This window comes from Pongo abelii, chromosome 11 (genome assembly GCF_028885655.2).
Source record: "Pongo abelii isolate AG06213 chromosome 11, NHGRI_mPonAbe1-v2.0_pri, whole genome shotgun sequence".
NCBI classification, from domain to species: Eukaryota; Metazoa; Chordata; class Mammalia; order Primates; family Hominidae; genus Pongo; species Pongo abelii.
The window spans coordinates 136,086,268-136,103,987 of NC_071996.2; the positions used below are offsets into that span (position 1 = coordinate 136,086,268).

General features: G+C 43.7%; 1 protein-coding gene across 7 annotated transcripts in view; it reads left to right on the top strand.

Moving 5' to 3' along the window:
- EIF4E2 (eukaryotic translation initiation factor 4E family member 2) overlaps positions 1-17,720 on the top strand; it is a 32,687-nt gene that overhangs the window by 3,819 nt on the left and 11,148 nt on the right. For 2 of the 7 annotated variants that reach the window (XM_009238221.3, XM_024242990.2), the window contains exons 2-7: positions 2,064-2,178; positions 3,530-3,664; positions 9,420-9,524; positions 12,006-12,158; positions 12,255-12,391; positions 14,122-14,387. In XM_009238221.3, coding sequence (XP_009236496.1) covers positions 2,064-2,178; positions 3,530-3,664; positions 9,420-9,524; positions 12,006-12,158; positions 12,255-12,391; positions 14,122-14,194 — 718 coding nt within the window. In that variant the 3' untranslated portion in view covers positions 14,195-14,387. 7 annotated transcript variants of the gene reach the window in all.

The following is a 17,720-nucleotide window of genomic DNA, read 5'->3' on the forward strand; positions in this document are numbered from 1 at the left end:
TGTTGGGACCAGAAAGGAGATGATATTGGGACATGTGAGCAGAGCAGGGGCCTTTGCACCATGCTGAGGCGTGGGTATGTCTGTGTACCTTTTCTCCTCAGCTAGGTTCTTGGGGACAAGCACTCTGGTAGCTCATACACACCATAGATGCTTGGTAGATGTTGGTAATTTTTAATCTGTAGATCTTGTGTGCTGGACAGGTTCCTTTTGAAAAGGAAACCAAATGTTGAATAAAGGGGCAGTTGAATAAAGGGGAAGGGAATATCATAAGCACAGATGATGGTCTCCTGGAAGTCCAGGGAGGCTGAATAAAAGCCAGAGAGATGGTAGCATTAGCAACGAAATGAAACTCCCCTCCATTTTCTCTGCTCATCTGCTCCATTCTCTTATCTCATACTGGCTTTCTCTGTTTTTGCTCATTGTCTTAATTCTCTCAGGGCTTTTCTTGCATGGGGCCCATATGGCTGCCCCAGCTCCTGAGTCTGTGATCTTTCATCTCCTGGATGAAATGCTGAGGGAGGAATCTGCTCATATTTTTGAGCAAGGCTCTGGGGCATAGGTTATTGCCCAGGCTGGACTGCCCTTTGGTCAGGCTCCCTTCCTAGTTGTGTCTTGACCAGGGTAGGGATGGGAAGGTTCATGGCACAGGGCATAACCTCCTGAGTATATCCTACAGCTAGGGCTGTGAAATGGGCAGAGCAGGCACCCCAACATGTGACTAGCTCATTCATTCTAATATTTATTGGGTACTTTTAATGTACTAGGCACTGGGGATTCATGGGCAAAAAAAACCAGACCACAAATACAAAGTACCCTGCAACATGTTTATGTATCAGCATAGGGTAGTATCTGAATTATAATTGGAGCATTTCTAGTACCATTTTTGAGAACTGCCTAATTTCATTTGACCACACATACAGTTATTGGGTTGAGAAAGATGATTGGAGAGAAGATCTGTGATGAGTTAATGGTCCAGCCCTAGAATAAATGGCTTTCGTATTGTCTTTGCAAACTCACCTTCCATTTATCTTTTTGTCTGGATCCGGTGATTTTTAGGTGTACCTGAAAGCCTTGGGGTAGTTTCACTGCTCATGAAAGGGTAATCCCTAAAGTTCGTTTGACTCTGTGCTTATGAAGCAAGAACACATTTATTCTTTCTTTCAGTCATTTATTTTTCCTTCTGGTTTACCATTTATTCAGCATCTTCTAGTGCCGCATGTTAAGGTAACATCGTACCTTGGGTGCTGGAGATACCGAGATGAAATAAGACACTGCTCTAAGGGAACTCTCTCTCTATTAGGAAAAGCAGACATGGGAGGAATGGTGTGACAGACCAAAGGGGTGGTGTTTGCAAATGGCACCGATACGGCAATATAGATTGCTAGAGGAGGAGGATCCTGGCTGGCAGGAGTCAGATTCTAGAGGATCTTACATTTTGTTGTACTTGATCTTAGAGGATAGGCATCAAAAAGCGAGGGACAGTTGAAAGTTTAAAGCATGGAAGTTAAATGTCAGATTTGCACTTAAAAAGATAATGCTAGTGAAAGGATGGATAGAGAGTGAGAGATTTGTGTCAGGAAGACCACTGCGGAATTTATTATATGATTGACGTGTCTGGAGAAGAGGGCCTAAACTAAAGTAGTGACAGTGAGTGTAGAAGAGCTGGTAAGGAGAAGTGGCAAAGCAGATAGTACGTTTTTAACCTTCATTTGAAATGCCAAAGCATTAGAGACTCTTCTCATTTTTTACTCCATTTTTGGCAGGGAAAACAATCCCTTAAACTATATACCTTAAACATTCCCTTTAACTGGTTATTTGTGTGGCTTTTTAGAAAACTGAAAGACAGTGCTTTGTGGAGTTCACAAGTTAGCTGATGAGTGTTTCGTTTTTGTTTAATCCTCCTGATTTGCCTGTCTGTGTTATTTTGCTCTTCTCACATCTCAGGGCCTGAATTTGAGTGACTTTGGGTTGTTTACATGGTAGTTCATATGACCTGGTGGCTTTGTTAGATAAGCAAGAATTGACTTCATCACAGAATTGTATTGTGTTGCCTTTCCATTCAGTTTGAAAGATGATGACAGTGGGGACCATGATCAGAATGAAGAAAACAGCACACAGAAAGATGGTGAGAAGGAAAAAACGGAACGAGACAAGAATCAGAGCAGTAGCAAGAGAAAGGTGAGTGTTGGCTGCACAGATGTAGTTGCCTTTGAACTTGAGACTTTATTATCTTGTGGAATATGTTTATCTGGAAGATACCAGATTAACTTGGTGGCATCCTGTGTTGGAATATCTGACTTTGTTCTCAGAAAAACATTGTGCAATCATTGACATTCATTTTCGGACCTAGAACTTTTCTCTTGCCACAGAATCTTGAGATGCTGCCTTGCTTTCAACATTCTTCTAGCCTGAGATGGAGATTAGTCCTGGAGCTTAACAAGGCTGTTAGCTGCTACATAAGCCACGGCTGAGTGTTTCAAATCCTACATACCCCTTGAAATTTTAGACAGTTTAGTCAGCAATAGTCTAAGGTGAAAGTGACTTGGAAAAGGGAAAACTTAGGGAATGAGAGAGAGAGAGATCAATTTTTTCCTTGAAATATCAAAGCAGGTGGGTGCTGTGGCTCATGCTTGTAATCCTAGAACTTTGGAAGGCCAGGGTGGGCAGATCACTAGGTCAAGAGATTGAGACCATCCTGGCTAACATGGTAAAACCCCATCTCTACTAAAAATACAAAAATTAGCTGGATGCTGTGGCGCATGCCTGAAGTCCCAGCTACTGGGGAGGCTGAGGCAGGAGAATCGCTTGAACCCAGGAGGCAGAGGTTGCAGTGAGCTGAGATCGCGCCACTACACTCCAGCCTGGGCGACAGAGTGAGACTCCATTTCAAAAAAACAAACAAAAAAAGAAATATCAAAGCAATCACTAATTCATTTATTCTACAATATTGAGTAACCCTCCAAGGGCAAGCCATTTTATGCTAGATGCTAAGAGGACACAAAGGCGAATGAGACTGTGGAAGGGGCTTACCTTTAATAGTACCAATAATAATACTGACATCTGTTGTGCACGTACTCTGTGCCAGGCACTGTGCTCAGCATTGTATATCCACTGATGGATTTGATCCTCTCAGCAGTATTGTGAGATGGTTGTTATTATTTTCCTCATTTTGCAGGTAAGAAGATGAGGCGCAAACAGGTTAAGTAACTTGACAGTGATGAATCTCATAGAGGAGGCAGTCATGGACTGGGCATATGCTGAGATAAGATACAAACATGAATACCTATTATATGAGGGAGAAAGTTACAAAGGCCATAAGAACACAGGTAAAGTGTTACAGGAATTTAGAATCAGTTAACCACTGAGGAAATGTATTGTGTAAGCAGCATCTTGGGCACATTGCAGATAGTTGAGGTTGTATATCCTTTTTTAATTGTGGAGGTGGTAGGGATTGACACTGCAGAATGTTCTCTCAGTCTCAGACCATGTGACAAATGCCCAGGACTAACACACCTTCTTTGCTTCCCAGGCTGTTGTCCCTGGACCGGCAGAGCATCCCCTGCAGTACAACTACACTTTTTGGTACTCCAGGAGAACCCCCGGCCGTCCCACGAGCTCACAGAGCTATGAACAGAATATCAAACAGATTGGCACCTTTGCCTCTGTGAGTTCTTGGTGAATTAATGGAGTATGCCTTGATAGTTCATTCATGCCTGTATTGATATGATGTTTATTTACCTTCCTAGTAACCTATTTAAGATTCTGGTTTTCTTAATTGACTGACCTGAGTCTCCGGAGTCAGATTTGTTCATTCTTAGGTTTCTCACTAGATATCCATGGTTAGCATGTAGATATCAACAAATATGAGAATGGTAGAGTTGATCAGAAGGGCATAATACAAAAGAACAGATTTGGGTTTTTTTATTTTTATTTTTATTTTTTAATTGAGACAGAGTCTCTTGCTCTGTCTCCCAGGCTGGAATGCAGTGGTATGATCTCGGCTCATTGCAACCTCCGCTTCCTGGGTTCAAGCAATCCTCCTGCCTCAGTCTCCTGAGTAGCTGAGATTACAGGCGTGTGCCACCATGCCCAGCTAATTTTTGTATTTTTAGTAGAAACAGGGTTCCACCATGTTGGCCAGGCTGGTCTGGAACTCCTGACCTTAGGTAATCCACCCGCCTTGGCCTCCCAAAATGCTGGATTACAGGAGTGAGCCGCTGCACCTGGCCCTGTTTTTTTTTGTTTGTTTTGTTTGCTTGTTTGTTTGTTTGTTTTTTAAGTATATATTTATGGAGTCCTTACTAAGTTCAAAGTGTCATGGATACAGAAGTTTATAATACGTGGTGTCTATGTTCATGAAGTTTGACAGTAAAGGGAAAAATTTTGAAAGTTTTGTATTTAAGAACCTCCCATTAGGGTTTTGGCTGTGTTAATGATTATGCATAAAATATCTTTTTCCTGTGTTCAGAAAGAAAATGAAATCTCTAATAATTGATTTTGGGGGTACTGTCAGAGAGCCCAGACTGTCTCATCTCTCTCCCAGGTGACTTGGTTTGTGTACCCCAAGAATCCATCTGCAACTAACACCACTCTAGTTGAACAAAGGTTATTATGTACCCAGTGTGTGCTGTACATTCAGTCTCTGGGCAGAATCAAATGTAGGGTTTGTCATTTTCTTGAAATTGGTGAAGTATTAGTTCTGTTTAAAATGCAGAAACTAGAAAAGAATACTCCAGTAGGAAATAACTACAACAAACTGCAAAGGAGGAAGGACATATAATACGTACTTTATTTGTATAATTTCCTTCCAACATTATGATAGCCCTATGAGGTCGGTGATATTATCCATATTTTACAAATGAGGAAAGTAAAACTTGGGTTTAAGTATCTGATCTAAAGTCTCAAGTTTTGGTGGGGCACGGTGGCTCATGCCTGTAATCCCACCACTTTGGGAGGCTGAGGTGGGAAGATTGTTTGAGCCCAGCAGTTTGAGACCAGCCTAGGCAACGTGATGAGACCCTGCCTCTACAAAAAAAATTTAAAATTAGCTGGCTTGGAGAAAAGGGGAGCATTAAAAAAAAAAAAAAAAAAAAAAAAGGCTGGCCATGTTGGTATGCACCTGTGGTCCCAACTACTCAGGAGGCTGAGGCAGGAGGATCAGTTGAGCCCAGGAGGGTAAGACTACAGTGAGCCATTTTTGTGCCACTGCACTCTAGCCTGGGCAACAGAGATAGACCCTGTCTAAAAAAATTTTTAAATTCTCGAGTCGGTCATAATTCACTGGATTAAGTCGAGGAGCCAGTATAATTGAAACTCAGGTACAGAAGCTTCCGGATAGCTGAACACATGGAGGTGCCTGGAGGGTGGTGCGCCTAGAGGGGACATAGAAGTTCCCTGAACCTTCCCCCATACCTTGCCCTACACATCTCTTCGTCTGTGTCCTTTGTTTATAATAAATCAGTAATGTAAGGTACCAAGACAATAACTGGGGAAAGAATCGTCTTTTCAACAAACAGTGCTGAGATAACTGGATTTCCAAGTGCAGAAGAATGAATTTGCATTCCTTCCTGACACCATACACAAAAAGTAACTAAAAATGGATCATAGACCTAAATGTAAGAGCTAAAATTATAAAATTCTTAGAATATTAGTAAATCTTAGTGACCTTAGGTTAGGCAAAGCCTTCTTAAGTAACACACTAAATGCACAAGCAGCAAAAGATTAAATACTTGGCTGGGCGTGGTGGCTCACGCCTGTAATCGTAATACTTTGGGAGTGCAAGGCAGGAGGATGATTTGAGCTCAAGAGTTTGAGACCAGCCTGGGCAACATAGTGAGACCCCATCTCTATAGGATTTCATCAAAATTCAAAACTTTTCTGCTTCAAAGGACACTATCAAGAAAATGAAAAGATAGCCTACAAAATGGGAGAAAATATTGCAAATCATATCTAATACTTGTATCTAGAATACTCTTACAACTCAGTTATAATCTGCTTAATATGAAATCAACATCATTACTATGCTGAGCTGATAAAATTTCAGCCTAAAGCAAAGAACTTGTTTAGTTCACCAGTGCTATCTTAGAATTGGCAAACTTAGGGGTTTTTGAAATAATAAACTAGCTTGTGCACTGGTTCACATTTGGTTCAATAAATGCTTGTTGAATGAATTCAAGACCCTAGTAGGCTTCTAAAAGGAATGAAGGCACAGATCCTATCCTTGGGCAAATAAGATGTGCCCAGGAATTTCTAATACAGGGTAGACAATAAGTGATACTATGGGAAAGGCATGTAGAGTGCTCTTGGAGTTTGGAGGAAAGAAGGAATTGATTCCAGTTTGCGGAATACTGCCTTGGAAGAGATGGGTTTAAGATTGATTTTAAAGAATTTGGCCAGGCCTGGTAGCTGATGCCTGTAATCCCAGCACTTTGGGAGGCCGAGGTGGGAGGATCGATTGAAGTCAGGAGTTCAAAACCAGCCTGGGCAACATAGTGAGATCTTATCTCAAAAAAAAGATTTTTTTGGAGTAATTATGCATACTTCTTGCATTTTTATTTCCCTCTTGTGAAAAAAAAAAAAAGCATATAAGAATTTACCCAAATTGTACAAGGAGGGTTTTTCTTTTGTTTCAGTGTATATGTTAAGGAGTGGTTTATCATCAGGACTATCTTGGGTTAAGGCTTCATCCATGCTCACTGGATGTGTGACAGTATTTAAAGTCTGTTATTTTGACTCTGTAGGTCTGGACCTGAAAAATAGAAATAAAGTCTGTCGTGTAATTCAGGTCATTAGGAAATGGCTCACAATATTAAATGCATCACAGATAAATAATTACATTATGAATCCTTTTATCAAATTGAAAGCAGTGTTTCCCAGTGATTCTTAGCCTAATCATTAACAACATTTAAAAGTTCTTGAAGTCAGGGTGACTAGGAAGGCATCATCTTGAAATGGAAAGAGCACTGGACTTGGTAATCAGAGCTCACCTATTCTGATGCTTGACCCTCTTGGTTAGAGCAACTCAGTCCTGAAACTTTTCTCAACTATAAAGCAAGTTGTTGAGATGATTTCTGAGGTCCTTTCGGCACCTCATATTCTGAGTCTGTGAATGCTTATTTTTTTTGGTTTCAATTAGAACTGTCAAATCTTTTAAAGTTTAATAATATTTCTCAGGCCAGGCACAGTAGCTAATGCCTGTAGTCCCAGCACTCTGGGAGGCCAAGGAGGGAGGATCACTTGAATCCAGGACTTCAAGACCAGCCTGGCAACAGGGTTAGACCTCATCTCTACAAAAAAAGTAAAAAAATAGCTGGGCATGGTGGTGCCCACTTGTGGTCCCAGCTACTCAGGAGGCTGAGGCAGGAGGATTGCTTGAGCCTGGGAAGTCGAGGCTGCAGTGAGCCATGATCACACTGCTGCACTCCAGCCTGGGTAACAGAGCAAGACCCCATCTCAAATGATGAATGAATGAATGAATGAATGATAGTCTCGAGCTGTTTAACTTCATCTCTCTTATGGTTTGCCTATAAGATTGTGCAGTGGGGCTGGGCACAGTGGCTCACTCCTGTAATCCTAACACTTTGGAAGGCCGAGGCGGGTGGATCACCTGAGGTCAGGAGTTTGAGACCAGCCTGGCTAACATGGTGAATGGTGAAACCCCATCTACCAAAAATACAAAAATTAGCCGGGCGTGGTGGTGTGTGCCTGTAGTCCCAGCTACTCGGGAGGCTGAGGCAGGAGAATCGCTTGAACCCAGAAGGCAGAGGTTGCAGTGAGCTGAGGCAAGGCTGCACCATTGCACTCCAGCCTGGACAAAAAGAGCGAAACTCCATCTCAAAAAAACAAAACAAAAAAAAGATTGTGCAGTGTAGTTGTAAGATTGGGGAGACCAAACTGTTAAAGTGATTATTGACTGGGGAACTGGGGATGGTTGGCATACTTTGTCCTCACCAAGCCCCTTTCAGTTCCTTATTCACAATGAGCCACTAGTGGGTGTACTTGGTTCTAGTGGGTATATGTGGTTTTATTCAACTATGTTAGGGTGGATAAAGGTTTAGATTATTGCCGATTGTATTCATATGACCATTTACTATTCGAAGTCACTACATGCAGCTAAGCTTAGCAGTTGCTGAGTGTAAAGCACTGCCTTGAAGCCCTATAGATGGCGTTAGTTCTGACTTCTTTTTAACATGTAAGATGCATCACATGTTCTTGTGCCAGAGAGGAACTAAAGGGACAGCCATTTCACACAGTGTAAGGTTGATTTCTCCTTAGGTGCTCCCCATATCTAGAAGTGTGACCTGAATCTTTGTCTACTCAATACCCATTGTCAGCTCCATAGTTGTGGTATCTTGCTGTATGTTGATTTAGAGCCTGCTCAGCAGTTTGGCAGATACCAACTATTTCTCATCGGAATGTTCCATGTTTTCTCTTTCCTCCTAAAGTGTGCCTCTTCACTGGCCAGTACTTACTAGGTATCCTCTGCGAATAAGGAAATAATCTTTCCTATCAAGACATTAGTGAACCTGTAGTCCCAGCTACTTGGGAGGCTAAGATGGGAGGACCCCTTGACACCAGGAGTTAGAGGCTGTGATGAGCTATGATCATACTGCTGCACAGACCCTGTCTCTTTTTTTTTTCTTTTTTCTAAGGAGGGAGGGTGACACTAATGAGAAAAATTGTGATGAATACAAATAAGCATATACTTGATGGAAAAATATCTAGTTTTCTCACGGGATTGTGAAGGAGCGGCAAGGAGAAACATAATTTTTCTAGCTAAGAAGAGGGCCTTAAACCCTAGCTATGAGAAGCTAAGTCCTGTATGATTTTGGATTGGCCTGGACTTAGCAACAGCACCATGATGTAGAGTGGTATGTGTGGTACATGTGGTTGATTCTATCACTTATGCTTAGTAACTAAAGAGGTCTAAGAGGTATTTCATTCAGCAAATGCCATATTTGCCAGTTAAACAATCTTTGATCGGTAAGTGATTTGGTTCTAAAAAATGCATTCAGGCTGAGGCTGTGTGACACTTAACATACCTCAAGGCTAAAGAGTTTCCATTGTGCAAAAACCTGGTCCTCTTACTGCACGTGATGACTACCCTGCAGCTTGAGTGGGAGAGGGCGTATTAACATGGTTTCACCAACTAAAGCTCCTGTGTGAGGCTTGCATTTCTCACCAAAGATTTTATTCTTGAATTGCCAATGTTACATTTTTTATTTTGTCAAACTAGATGATATGCTTTTCCTCTGATATGTCTTCCCTCACAATACCACACATGAAAATGAGTCCCCTGAAAAGGACAGCCCGTAGTATAGTGTCTTTCATGCTTGTGTTCTTAGCTAAATCTCAACCTCGGGATGCATTCAAAGAAAAATAAAAGACATCTTTTTTACTCTGGGGTCTTCTCTCTGCAGGTGGAGCAGTTCTGGAGGTTTTATAGCCACATGGTACGTCCCGGGGACCTGACAGGCCACAGTGACTTCCATCTCTTCAAAGAAGGAATTAAACCCATGTGGGAGGTAAGGGCTAATGGCTTCTGACTGCTTTTTTGAGCAAGTTTGGGTATTTTTGTTTTGTCTCTTAGCCCTGCCAAGGTTAAAAGTATTTTATTTTATTTATGTATTTATTTTTTTTGAGACGGAGTGTCGCTCTGTCACCCAGGCTGGAGTGCAGTGGCGCGATCTCGGCTCACTGCAAGCTCCACCTCCCGGGTTCATGCCATTCTCTTGCCTCAGCCTCCCGAGTAGCTGGGACTACAGGCGCCCACCACCACGCCCAGCTAATTTTTTGTATTTTTTAGTAGAGACAGAGTTTCACCATGTTAGCCAGGATGGTCTCGATCTCCTGACCTCGGGATCCGCCCGCCTCGGACTCCCAAAGTGCTGGGATTACAGGCGTGAGCCACCGCGCCCGGCCGGTTAAAAGTATTTTAAAGTCTTCTCTCAAAACTGCATCACTCTCCAGTATATCCTCGGAACCCAAGCCTTTAGAGAAATGCACTGATGCCATTTTTTGTCTGTGTGGGTTGGTGCTGGGTGTTTTTTAAAGACTGTTTTGTGACTAAAATGGTATTAGAACATTAAAGGATTTTTGTTTTCAGTTACCTTTATCCTTATAGAACTTGTTTGTGCGTGTGTGTAGTATTTTTACATAGTACACATATGATTAAAGTGGGTAAGAAAATAAGTTTAAAGGCAGTAACTGGAGACCTAGAACTGTTTGCAGAGCCAGTATTCGGCTGCGCCCTGGTGTAATGCATCTTCTATTCTGATGCCATGGCATTTTTCGAGAAGACAAATGTGGTCACATCCACGCCACCCATCTTACACCGCTCCTCATTGCTCACATGATCTTGCACCTCATTTACCTTTCAAGCCTCATCTTCCATCATCTCTACATCTTCCCTTCCCTGCAGGTGGACCCTCCTGTCAGTTTATGCACAGACATGTTCTTCCTAGTGCCCGCAGTGCCCTTCAGCTGCTTTTCCTGACTCACTCCTGTTGCCCTTAAGACCCACTTCTTGGCAGGGCATGGTGGCCCATGACTGTAATCCCAGCACTTTGGGAGGTCGAGGTAGACAGATCACCTGAGGTCAGGAGTTTGAGACCAGCCTGGCCAACATGGTGAAACCCCATCTCTACTAAAAATACAAAAATTAGCCAGGTGTGGTGGCACACGCCTGTAATCCCAGCTACTCGGGAGGCTGAGACAGGAGAATCACTTGAACCCAGGAGGTGGAAGTTGCACTGAGCCGAGATTGTGCCACTGCACTCCAGCCTGGGTGACAGAGTGAGACTCCATCTCAAAAAAAGAAAAGAAAAAAAAAAAAAAAAGACCCACTTCTTGACTGTTTCCAACTGTCTTGTTCTTCCTTAACATAGTGTGCATATCTGTTAACAGCAGCACTTATAATTACAGTATCATTGCTATAATTAATATCCTTGGCTGTCTCTTCTACTGGACTGGATCTGAGTAGAGATTGGGGCTTCAGCCAGGCGCAGTGGCTCACTCCTGTAATCCCAGCACTTTGGGAGTCCGAGGCAGACAGATCACGAGGTCAAGAGTTCGAGACCAGCCTGGCCAATATGGTGAAACCCTGTCTCTACTAAAAATACAATAATTAGCCGAGTGTGGTGGCAGGTGCCTATAGTCCCAGCTGCTCAGGAGGCAGAGACAGGAGAATCGCTTGAACCCGAGAGGCAGAAGTGGCAGTGAGCCGATATCGCACCACTGCACTCCAGCCTGGGTAACAGATGGAGACTCCATCTCAAAAAAGAAAAAAAAAAAACTAGATTGGGGCTTCATGTCTGTGTACTTGGTATGTAGTGACAGTCAGTACTTTTTTTTTTTTTTTTTTTTTTTTTTTTTTTTTTTGAGACCGAGTCTTGCTGTGTTTCCCAGGCCGGAGTGCAGTGGCACGATCTCGGCTCACTGTAAGCTCTGCCTCCCGAGTTCACGCCATTCTCCCGCCTCAGCCTCCCGAGTAGCTGGGACTACAGGCGCCCACCACCATGCCCGGCTAATTTTGTTTTTGTATTTTTAGTAGAGACGCGGTTTCACCATGTCAGCCAGGATGGTCTCGATCTCCTGACCTCGTGATTCACCCACCTCGGCCTTCCAAAGTGTTGGAATTACAGGCATGAGCCACTGCGCCCAGCAGACATTCAGTACTTTTAGCAAGTAAAGGGATGATCTGTGCTTGAAATACGACATCATTTCATTTTAATTCCTAAAGTATTTCCAGTAAAGGGGATTATTTTTAAAAGGTCTGTTTAGCCATTTTAATAAATGGCTTATGCCAAGGATCCCAGCCTTGTTTTTCTTTTTTTCCCCATTTCTTCTCTCCCTAGTCCTACCATCAGTTTTTCTATAGAGTTGAATAATTGGAAAGTGATATGACTTCTTAGTGTTTAAGAGATTATTGGCTTTTTACTGCCTTCATACAAAAAAAAAAGCTGTGAAACCATATTTTCACTTCAGTGCTTTCTGTCTTTTTACAGGATGATGCAAATAAAAATGGTGGCAAGTGGATTATTCGGCTGCGGAAGGGCTTGGCCTCCCGTTGCTGGGAGAATCTCATTTTGGCCATGCTGGGGGAACAGTTCATGGTTGGGGAGGAGATCTGTGGGGCTGTGGTGTCTGTCCGCTTTCAGGTAAGCCACCCATGGGCCAGGCTGGTTTCTTGTGTTGCCTTTGCTCTCCTCGCTGCCTCTGATTTGCTTTGATGATTCCTTCTGTTCCTCTGGTAGGAGGACATTATTTCAATATGGAATAAGACTGCCAGTGACCAAGCAACCACAGCCCGAATCCGGGACACACTTCGACGAGTGCTTAACCTACCTCCCAACACCATTATGGAATACAAAACTCACACCGACAGCATCAAGTATGTGTTGGGGGTTTATGGGAGGACGTGTCCCTAAGCTTAGTATAAGTAGATCTGTAGTTGGGCCCAGAGGAATATGGCTGGACAGGAGACTTACTTGTGGAGAAGGGACAGACTAGGCCTTCCCTCTAGGGCTTCTGGCTACTTGCTGCAGTTCTTTGTCAGCGAGGCTCCCTGCCACCTATACTACCAGGTGCTTTGTAGCAGAGCGAGCCCGTCTGCAGAAACCCAGTTGCACTACCTGGGCTTGCTTAATTTCTACAGGCTGTCTTGTCTTTCATATGCTAACCACTATCTTAAAATGAAAGACAAGTGCTTTTCTTTTTCTTGCTGTTTTTTAAGATAATTTCACCCTGCCCGCCCTCACCCCACTTCTGCATGTCTTTTTAACTTGTTAGCTTCAGTCTGTTTTCTTTGTCCTGGGATACTGACTACTTATCAGGAATGACTTCATTTCCTTGTGTATAGAGCTGACTCATAGAAGAAGGGGGATAGTGTGTGTGTGAGAGAGCAGAATCAAAGCGAAGCATGAAGGCCACAGGGAAAATAAGCTTTGCAATCTCCCTAGGACTCAGGGAAATAGAGCTCTCTGTCCACAGTGAGAATCACTGTTAGGCTTGCTCCTCAGTGATTGAGTGTCAGAAGTAAGCTCAGGCTGTTGTGAAAAAGTGTGGGGAGTGGCTGTCAGATTGTCTCAAAGCTGGAGGAAGAGCTAGCCAGCTAAGAGTTAGGACTCTTAGGTTTAGTTCTCTCCTATGGCCCCATACCAATATGTGCCTTTGACAAGTGTCTTTGCAACTTTGCTTCAGTTTCTCCATCTGTAAAGTGGGAGACAATACTTTATCTAACAAGGCTATTGTGAGGCTGATTTAATCTTTAACTGAGGGTCTTCAGATGGAGAATGCTCTTACAGGGCCAAGTAGTAGTATTGCTATCATCATCATCATCATTAGTAAGAATATCATCATGTTGTTATTATTGAAGGCTAGTAGTGAGCCCAGCAATTATGTTCAGCAGACAGACCATTTGGGAATCTCTTTCCCATGCATTCACAGATAATGTTGAGTGGAGTTGGCTTAAACCAGCTAAGCGCCAGTTTTTAAGTGGGAACACTGCTATGGGAGTTGGTCCATGATCAAACGGCTGGCATGACTCATCATAGTCACCAACAGTTATTAGCCAGCCATGGCCCTGGTTGCTTGTCTTAGCAGTCCTGTGTTAGCTTTGTTTTTCTCTAGGCACATTTTTCTTATTCTCTATTCTGGGATAGAAGTAGTTTCTGACCTCTAGCCACGTTCAGTCCAGGCTGGAGAGATCTACACCTGTTTCTAGGATTCTTCTTTTCAAGGTTTCTAAATATCCCCTACTCCCACTCACCCCCAAAATAAGCTTTTTACCTGGATAGGAGAGGGAAAGAGGTATTTTTCATCAATTCTCCCCTTCTCTGCTCTTCTCCCTTTCTAATACCATAAGGCAGTTCTTCGTGACTTTTAAAGAAACATATGTACGCGTCCTTACAGAGTTTAGGAGAGCCTGTGGGCTTTTTGCCTTAGTCTGCTAGAAAGACTGGCCTGCTGCTCTCTGCTTTATCCAGAGGTCTGCCTCTGGGACTTTAGCCCTGTAGCTGTAGAGACCAGAAGACCAACCCTCTTTGAGACCCAGATGCTACTTTCCCTTGCGTCCCCCTCTCTTTCCTCTCCCAATGAGCCAACCTTTTGCACTTCCACTAGAATGCCAGGCAGGCTGGGCCCCCAAAGGCTCCTTTTTCAAAACCTCTGGAAGCCGCGGTTGAATGTGCCATGACCCTCTCCCTCTCTGGATGGCACCATCATTGAAGCTGGCGTCATCGGAGTCTCTTGTTCTGTTGGCGTGCTACCTGGAAGATCCTTCTGTCCTGGACAAGAGGAATTGGAAGAGCATTTTATGTTTTAAGAACAGGCTGACACGCAGCAGCTACAACAACAGCTAAGATCACTTAATAAATGGTGCTAAACTAGCTTGTCTCATGCTCTTGCTCTTTATGGTGCATCAAAGATGTGGCCTTTCGGACTGACTGTCACCATATTAAGGGATGGCACAGACTTTCCATGGAGGGCCATCCGGGGAATGCAGCCTCATTTCCATAAGCCCATTGTGTAGTGTCATGTGGTATAATGTTCCAGGACTGCTGAGGCCTGACATAATAAGGTGACATCTAGCTTAGAAAATAAGACCCCATTTTCTGGTACTTAAATTTGAGTTCCCATCTAGTCACACCGATGACCAGAACAGAGTGATTTCTGATATAGAATTCAGCTTGTAAGTCTGTTCAGGTTGGAAAGGGGGATCCTTGGCCTTTGCTTCGCTGACTTCCATTTGCCTTTACTTCAAAGAAATCTCTTGCTTGGAGGTAAATCCCTGCTTCCGTCTGTGTGGCTGTGTGTATATAGCTTCCTTGCTTTGTGCTAATGGAGTTTTCTCGCTGGTGCCAAAGCTGCCCAAGCCACAGCTCTTTTCCAGCCTTCTCCCCTCTGCTTTCCCTTTAGAGCCAGGTCATCTTCCTCTTTGAGTCAGCCCTGCTTGCAAGATCTCAGGGTTACAGCCCTTCCCTTTCTCCTGGGCCCGGTGTTAACTGCACATCAGGATCTGGGGTAGGGAAACGTCTTCATCCCGTGTGAGTTTGCTCTGTAGGATGTCTGACCGTAGCACATTCGGACCCCTTGTATGCTTTGTGGCTTTGGCTTGTATGTGCTGCAGCTTGGCCTTTAGGCCCCTAACCTGCATGTAGAGTTTCAGCAAGCCTCATGCTACTTTAGGTTTTCTTAGGAGCTACCACCAAAAACATAATAAACAATCATTTTTTTGCAAACACTGGGTCAGTGTGCCTGAGAGGATCTGTGAAAGTGGCTGTGGACTTAAGGTTGAGTTTTCCAGAGTGGCTGTTCCACTTTGGCAGTGATACCGTGTGCTTGTACCATCCTGACTTACCTCTGATCTCCATGTGGCCCAAGATCCTGCATAACACCTATTAGGATTAGCAGTGTGGGCTCAGTATTCTAGGGGTGTTTGTGTTATTGCATCTTTGTTTATTACATATCCAAAATTGGTTGAAATACCTATAAAATGAGAGATTTGCTGGAATATGGAAAGGCCCATTCTCTGCGTTTTTAGTATTTGTCAAAGAATTACCTTCTCTGGCCCTTTCCCTCTTGCCTTCAAAAATTGTTACATACATTAACCTTAATTTCAGCTGTATTGTACGGCTCCAGGGGCTAGGCTTGATGTCACCTCCCAGAGTAAGAGTTGATTAGAAAGCACCAAACTGACCTCGAGACCCTTCTGATCCTTGTCAATGTGAACAAAAGTCAGAACTATTTCTGCTTTCTTCTATTCCTTGTGGCTCTTCCATGGATATGGCTTTGAGCCAAGGAACAGCTGCTACTGAGACTTAAGAATTCCAAGGAGGCTGGGCGAGGTGGCTCACGCCTGTAATCCTAGCACTTTGGGAGCTTGAGGTGGGCAGATCACAAGGTCAGGAGACCAGCCTGGCCAGCATGGTGAAACCCCATCTCTACCAAAAATACAAAATTAGCCGGGCCTAGTGGCAGGTGCCTATAATCTCAGCTACTCGGGGAGGCTGAGGCAGGAGAATTGCTTGAACCCAGGAGGTGGAGGTTGCAGGGAGCTGAGATTGCACCACTGCACTCCAGCCTGGGCAACCAGAGCAAAACTCCATCCCAAAAAGCAAAAAAGAATTCCAAGGAAAATGAAGGAAGAAGGAGCCAACATTCGTTTTCCTCCGAGTACTCTGGAGATAGGGCTGCTGGTGGTGAGGGGAGTTTTTTAGGAGTAGCTTATATTTTTCAGTCAGGTGTTCCTGATTCCTGCTTGCTATTTTTGGCCTAGTTCCCAATGTCATTCTTCAACCATTGGGTTTTTCCAGCCTTTCCCCAATCACACTGCTTGTGGCCTTTTCCTGCTGCTCCCCTCAGTGTGCTACAAGGCACTGCCTGCCGCACAGAGCAGGTGGGTGATGAGCTGCTGTGCTGCAGAGGGCTCCTGCTCTTGTTTATTGCTGACAGTTCACCCCTAAGACGTGGGCAACTTGTTAAACTGAGTTCTTGCTCAGGTTATAGCTCCTTTTAATGAGGCCAACTTGTAGTCGAGTTTTCATAGATGTGGGTTCCCCATATTCTCTGCTTTGAGGAGAAATCTCATAATACAGTCAGAATCGTGGGGCTACCAGGATAAAACTGGGCTCGGAGCCATATGAAACTGCAATGTCTTTTGTGAAGAAACTCCTCTTTGGATTAGTCCCACTGATTCCTTTTGTGCATCTAGCCTGGAATGGAAAAGGAAAACAGGCCAAATTCCTATAATGGGCTACAGTACTGGGAAAGACTGGCCCAACTTCTCTGCAGGAGTGGAGGGTGGGTGATTCTCTTTATTCCTTTATCTTAGAGGAGAGACAGGTCAAATTGTGGGGACTTTCCCACATCTAGATATCATTGTATTTCAACACTGAACTTTTATAGGCAAGGACCAACCCATTCCCTTCTCCTGGCATGGCTAAATCATAGTCCAGTAGCACCAGGTTACCCCAGCTTAATTGCTGGCCTGGCTTTGCATCTGTGATATGTACCACCAAACTGGTAGTCAAAGCGAAGAGAGCCCAGATTAGCAGGAGGCTGAGCCCCTGCTCAGCCTCACTGTATAGAGAGCCAGTGAGTGCAAGGCTACGAACCTTGCAGCCTTTGGGTGGAGGTAGGGGGAAGTGTAGAATTGCACAGGATTTGCTTTCTGGTACGTGAGATGGGACAAGAGTGGTCTTAAAAGAGCTCTTTGTTCCTCTGTCTTTTGAATCCATTCAGAATTCCTTGTTGGCTCTATTAATCTCAGTAATTTTTTTCGGTTTTTAGAAACTCCAGTCATATGACACTTTTTACATTTAACTTGTTCTTTCTTTACCTTTAAAAGAAGAAAGTTTTAATATTACCCAGTATGCCTGGAATGCCAGATGGAAAATAGCTAGACTACTCACACCTAGTTTTAGGTGGTAGATTTGCCTCTTGGCCAAGCTGTGGGCCTGTGAGAATAAGAGTGATTATACCAAAGATTATGGCCCACTATTTTATTTCCACTGAATCCATGTGAAGAAATTTCTTTTTTTGTTTTGTTTTTGTTTTTTTTTTTTTCTGAGATGGAGTCTCACTCTGTCACCCAGGCTGGAGTGCAGTGGCACGATCTCTGCTCACTGCAACCTCTGCCTCCTGGGTTCAAGTGATTCTCTTGCCTCAGCCTCCTGAGTAGCTGGGATTACAGGTGCCCGCCACCATGCTTGGCTAATTTT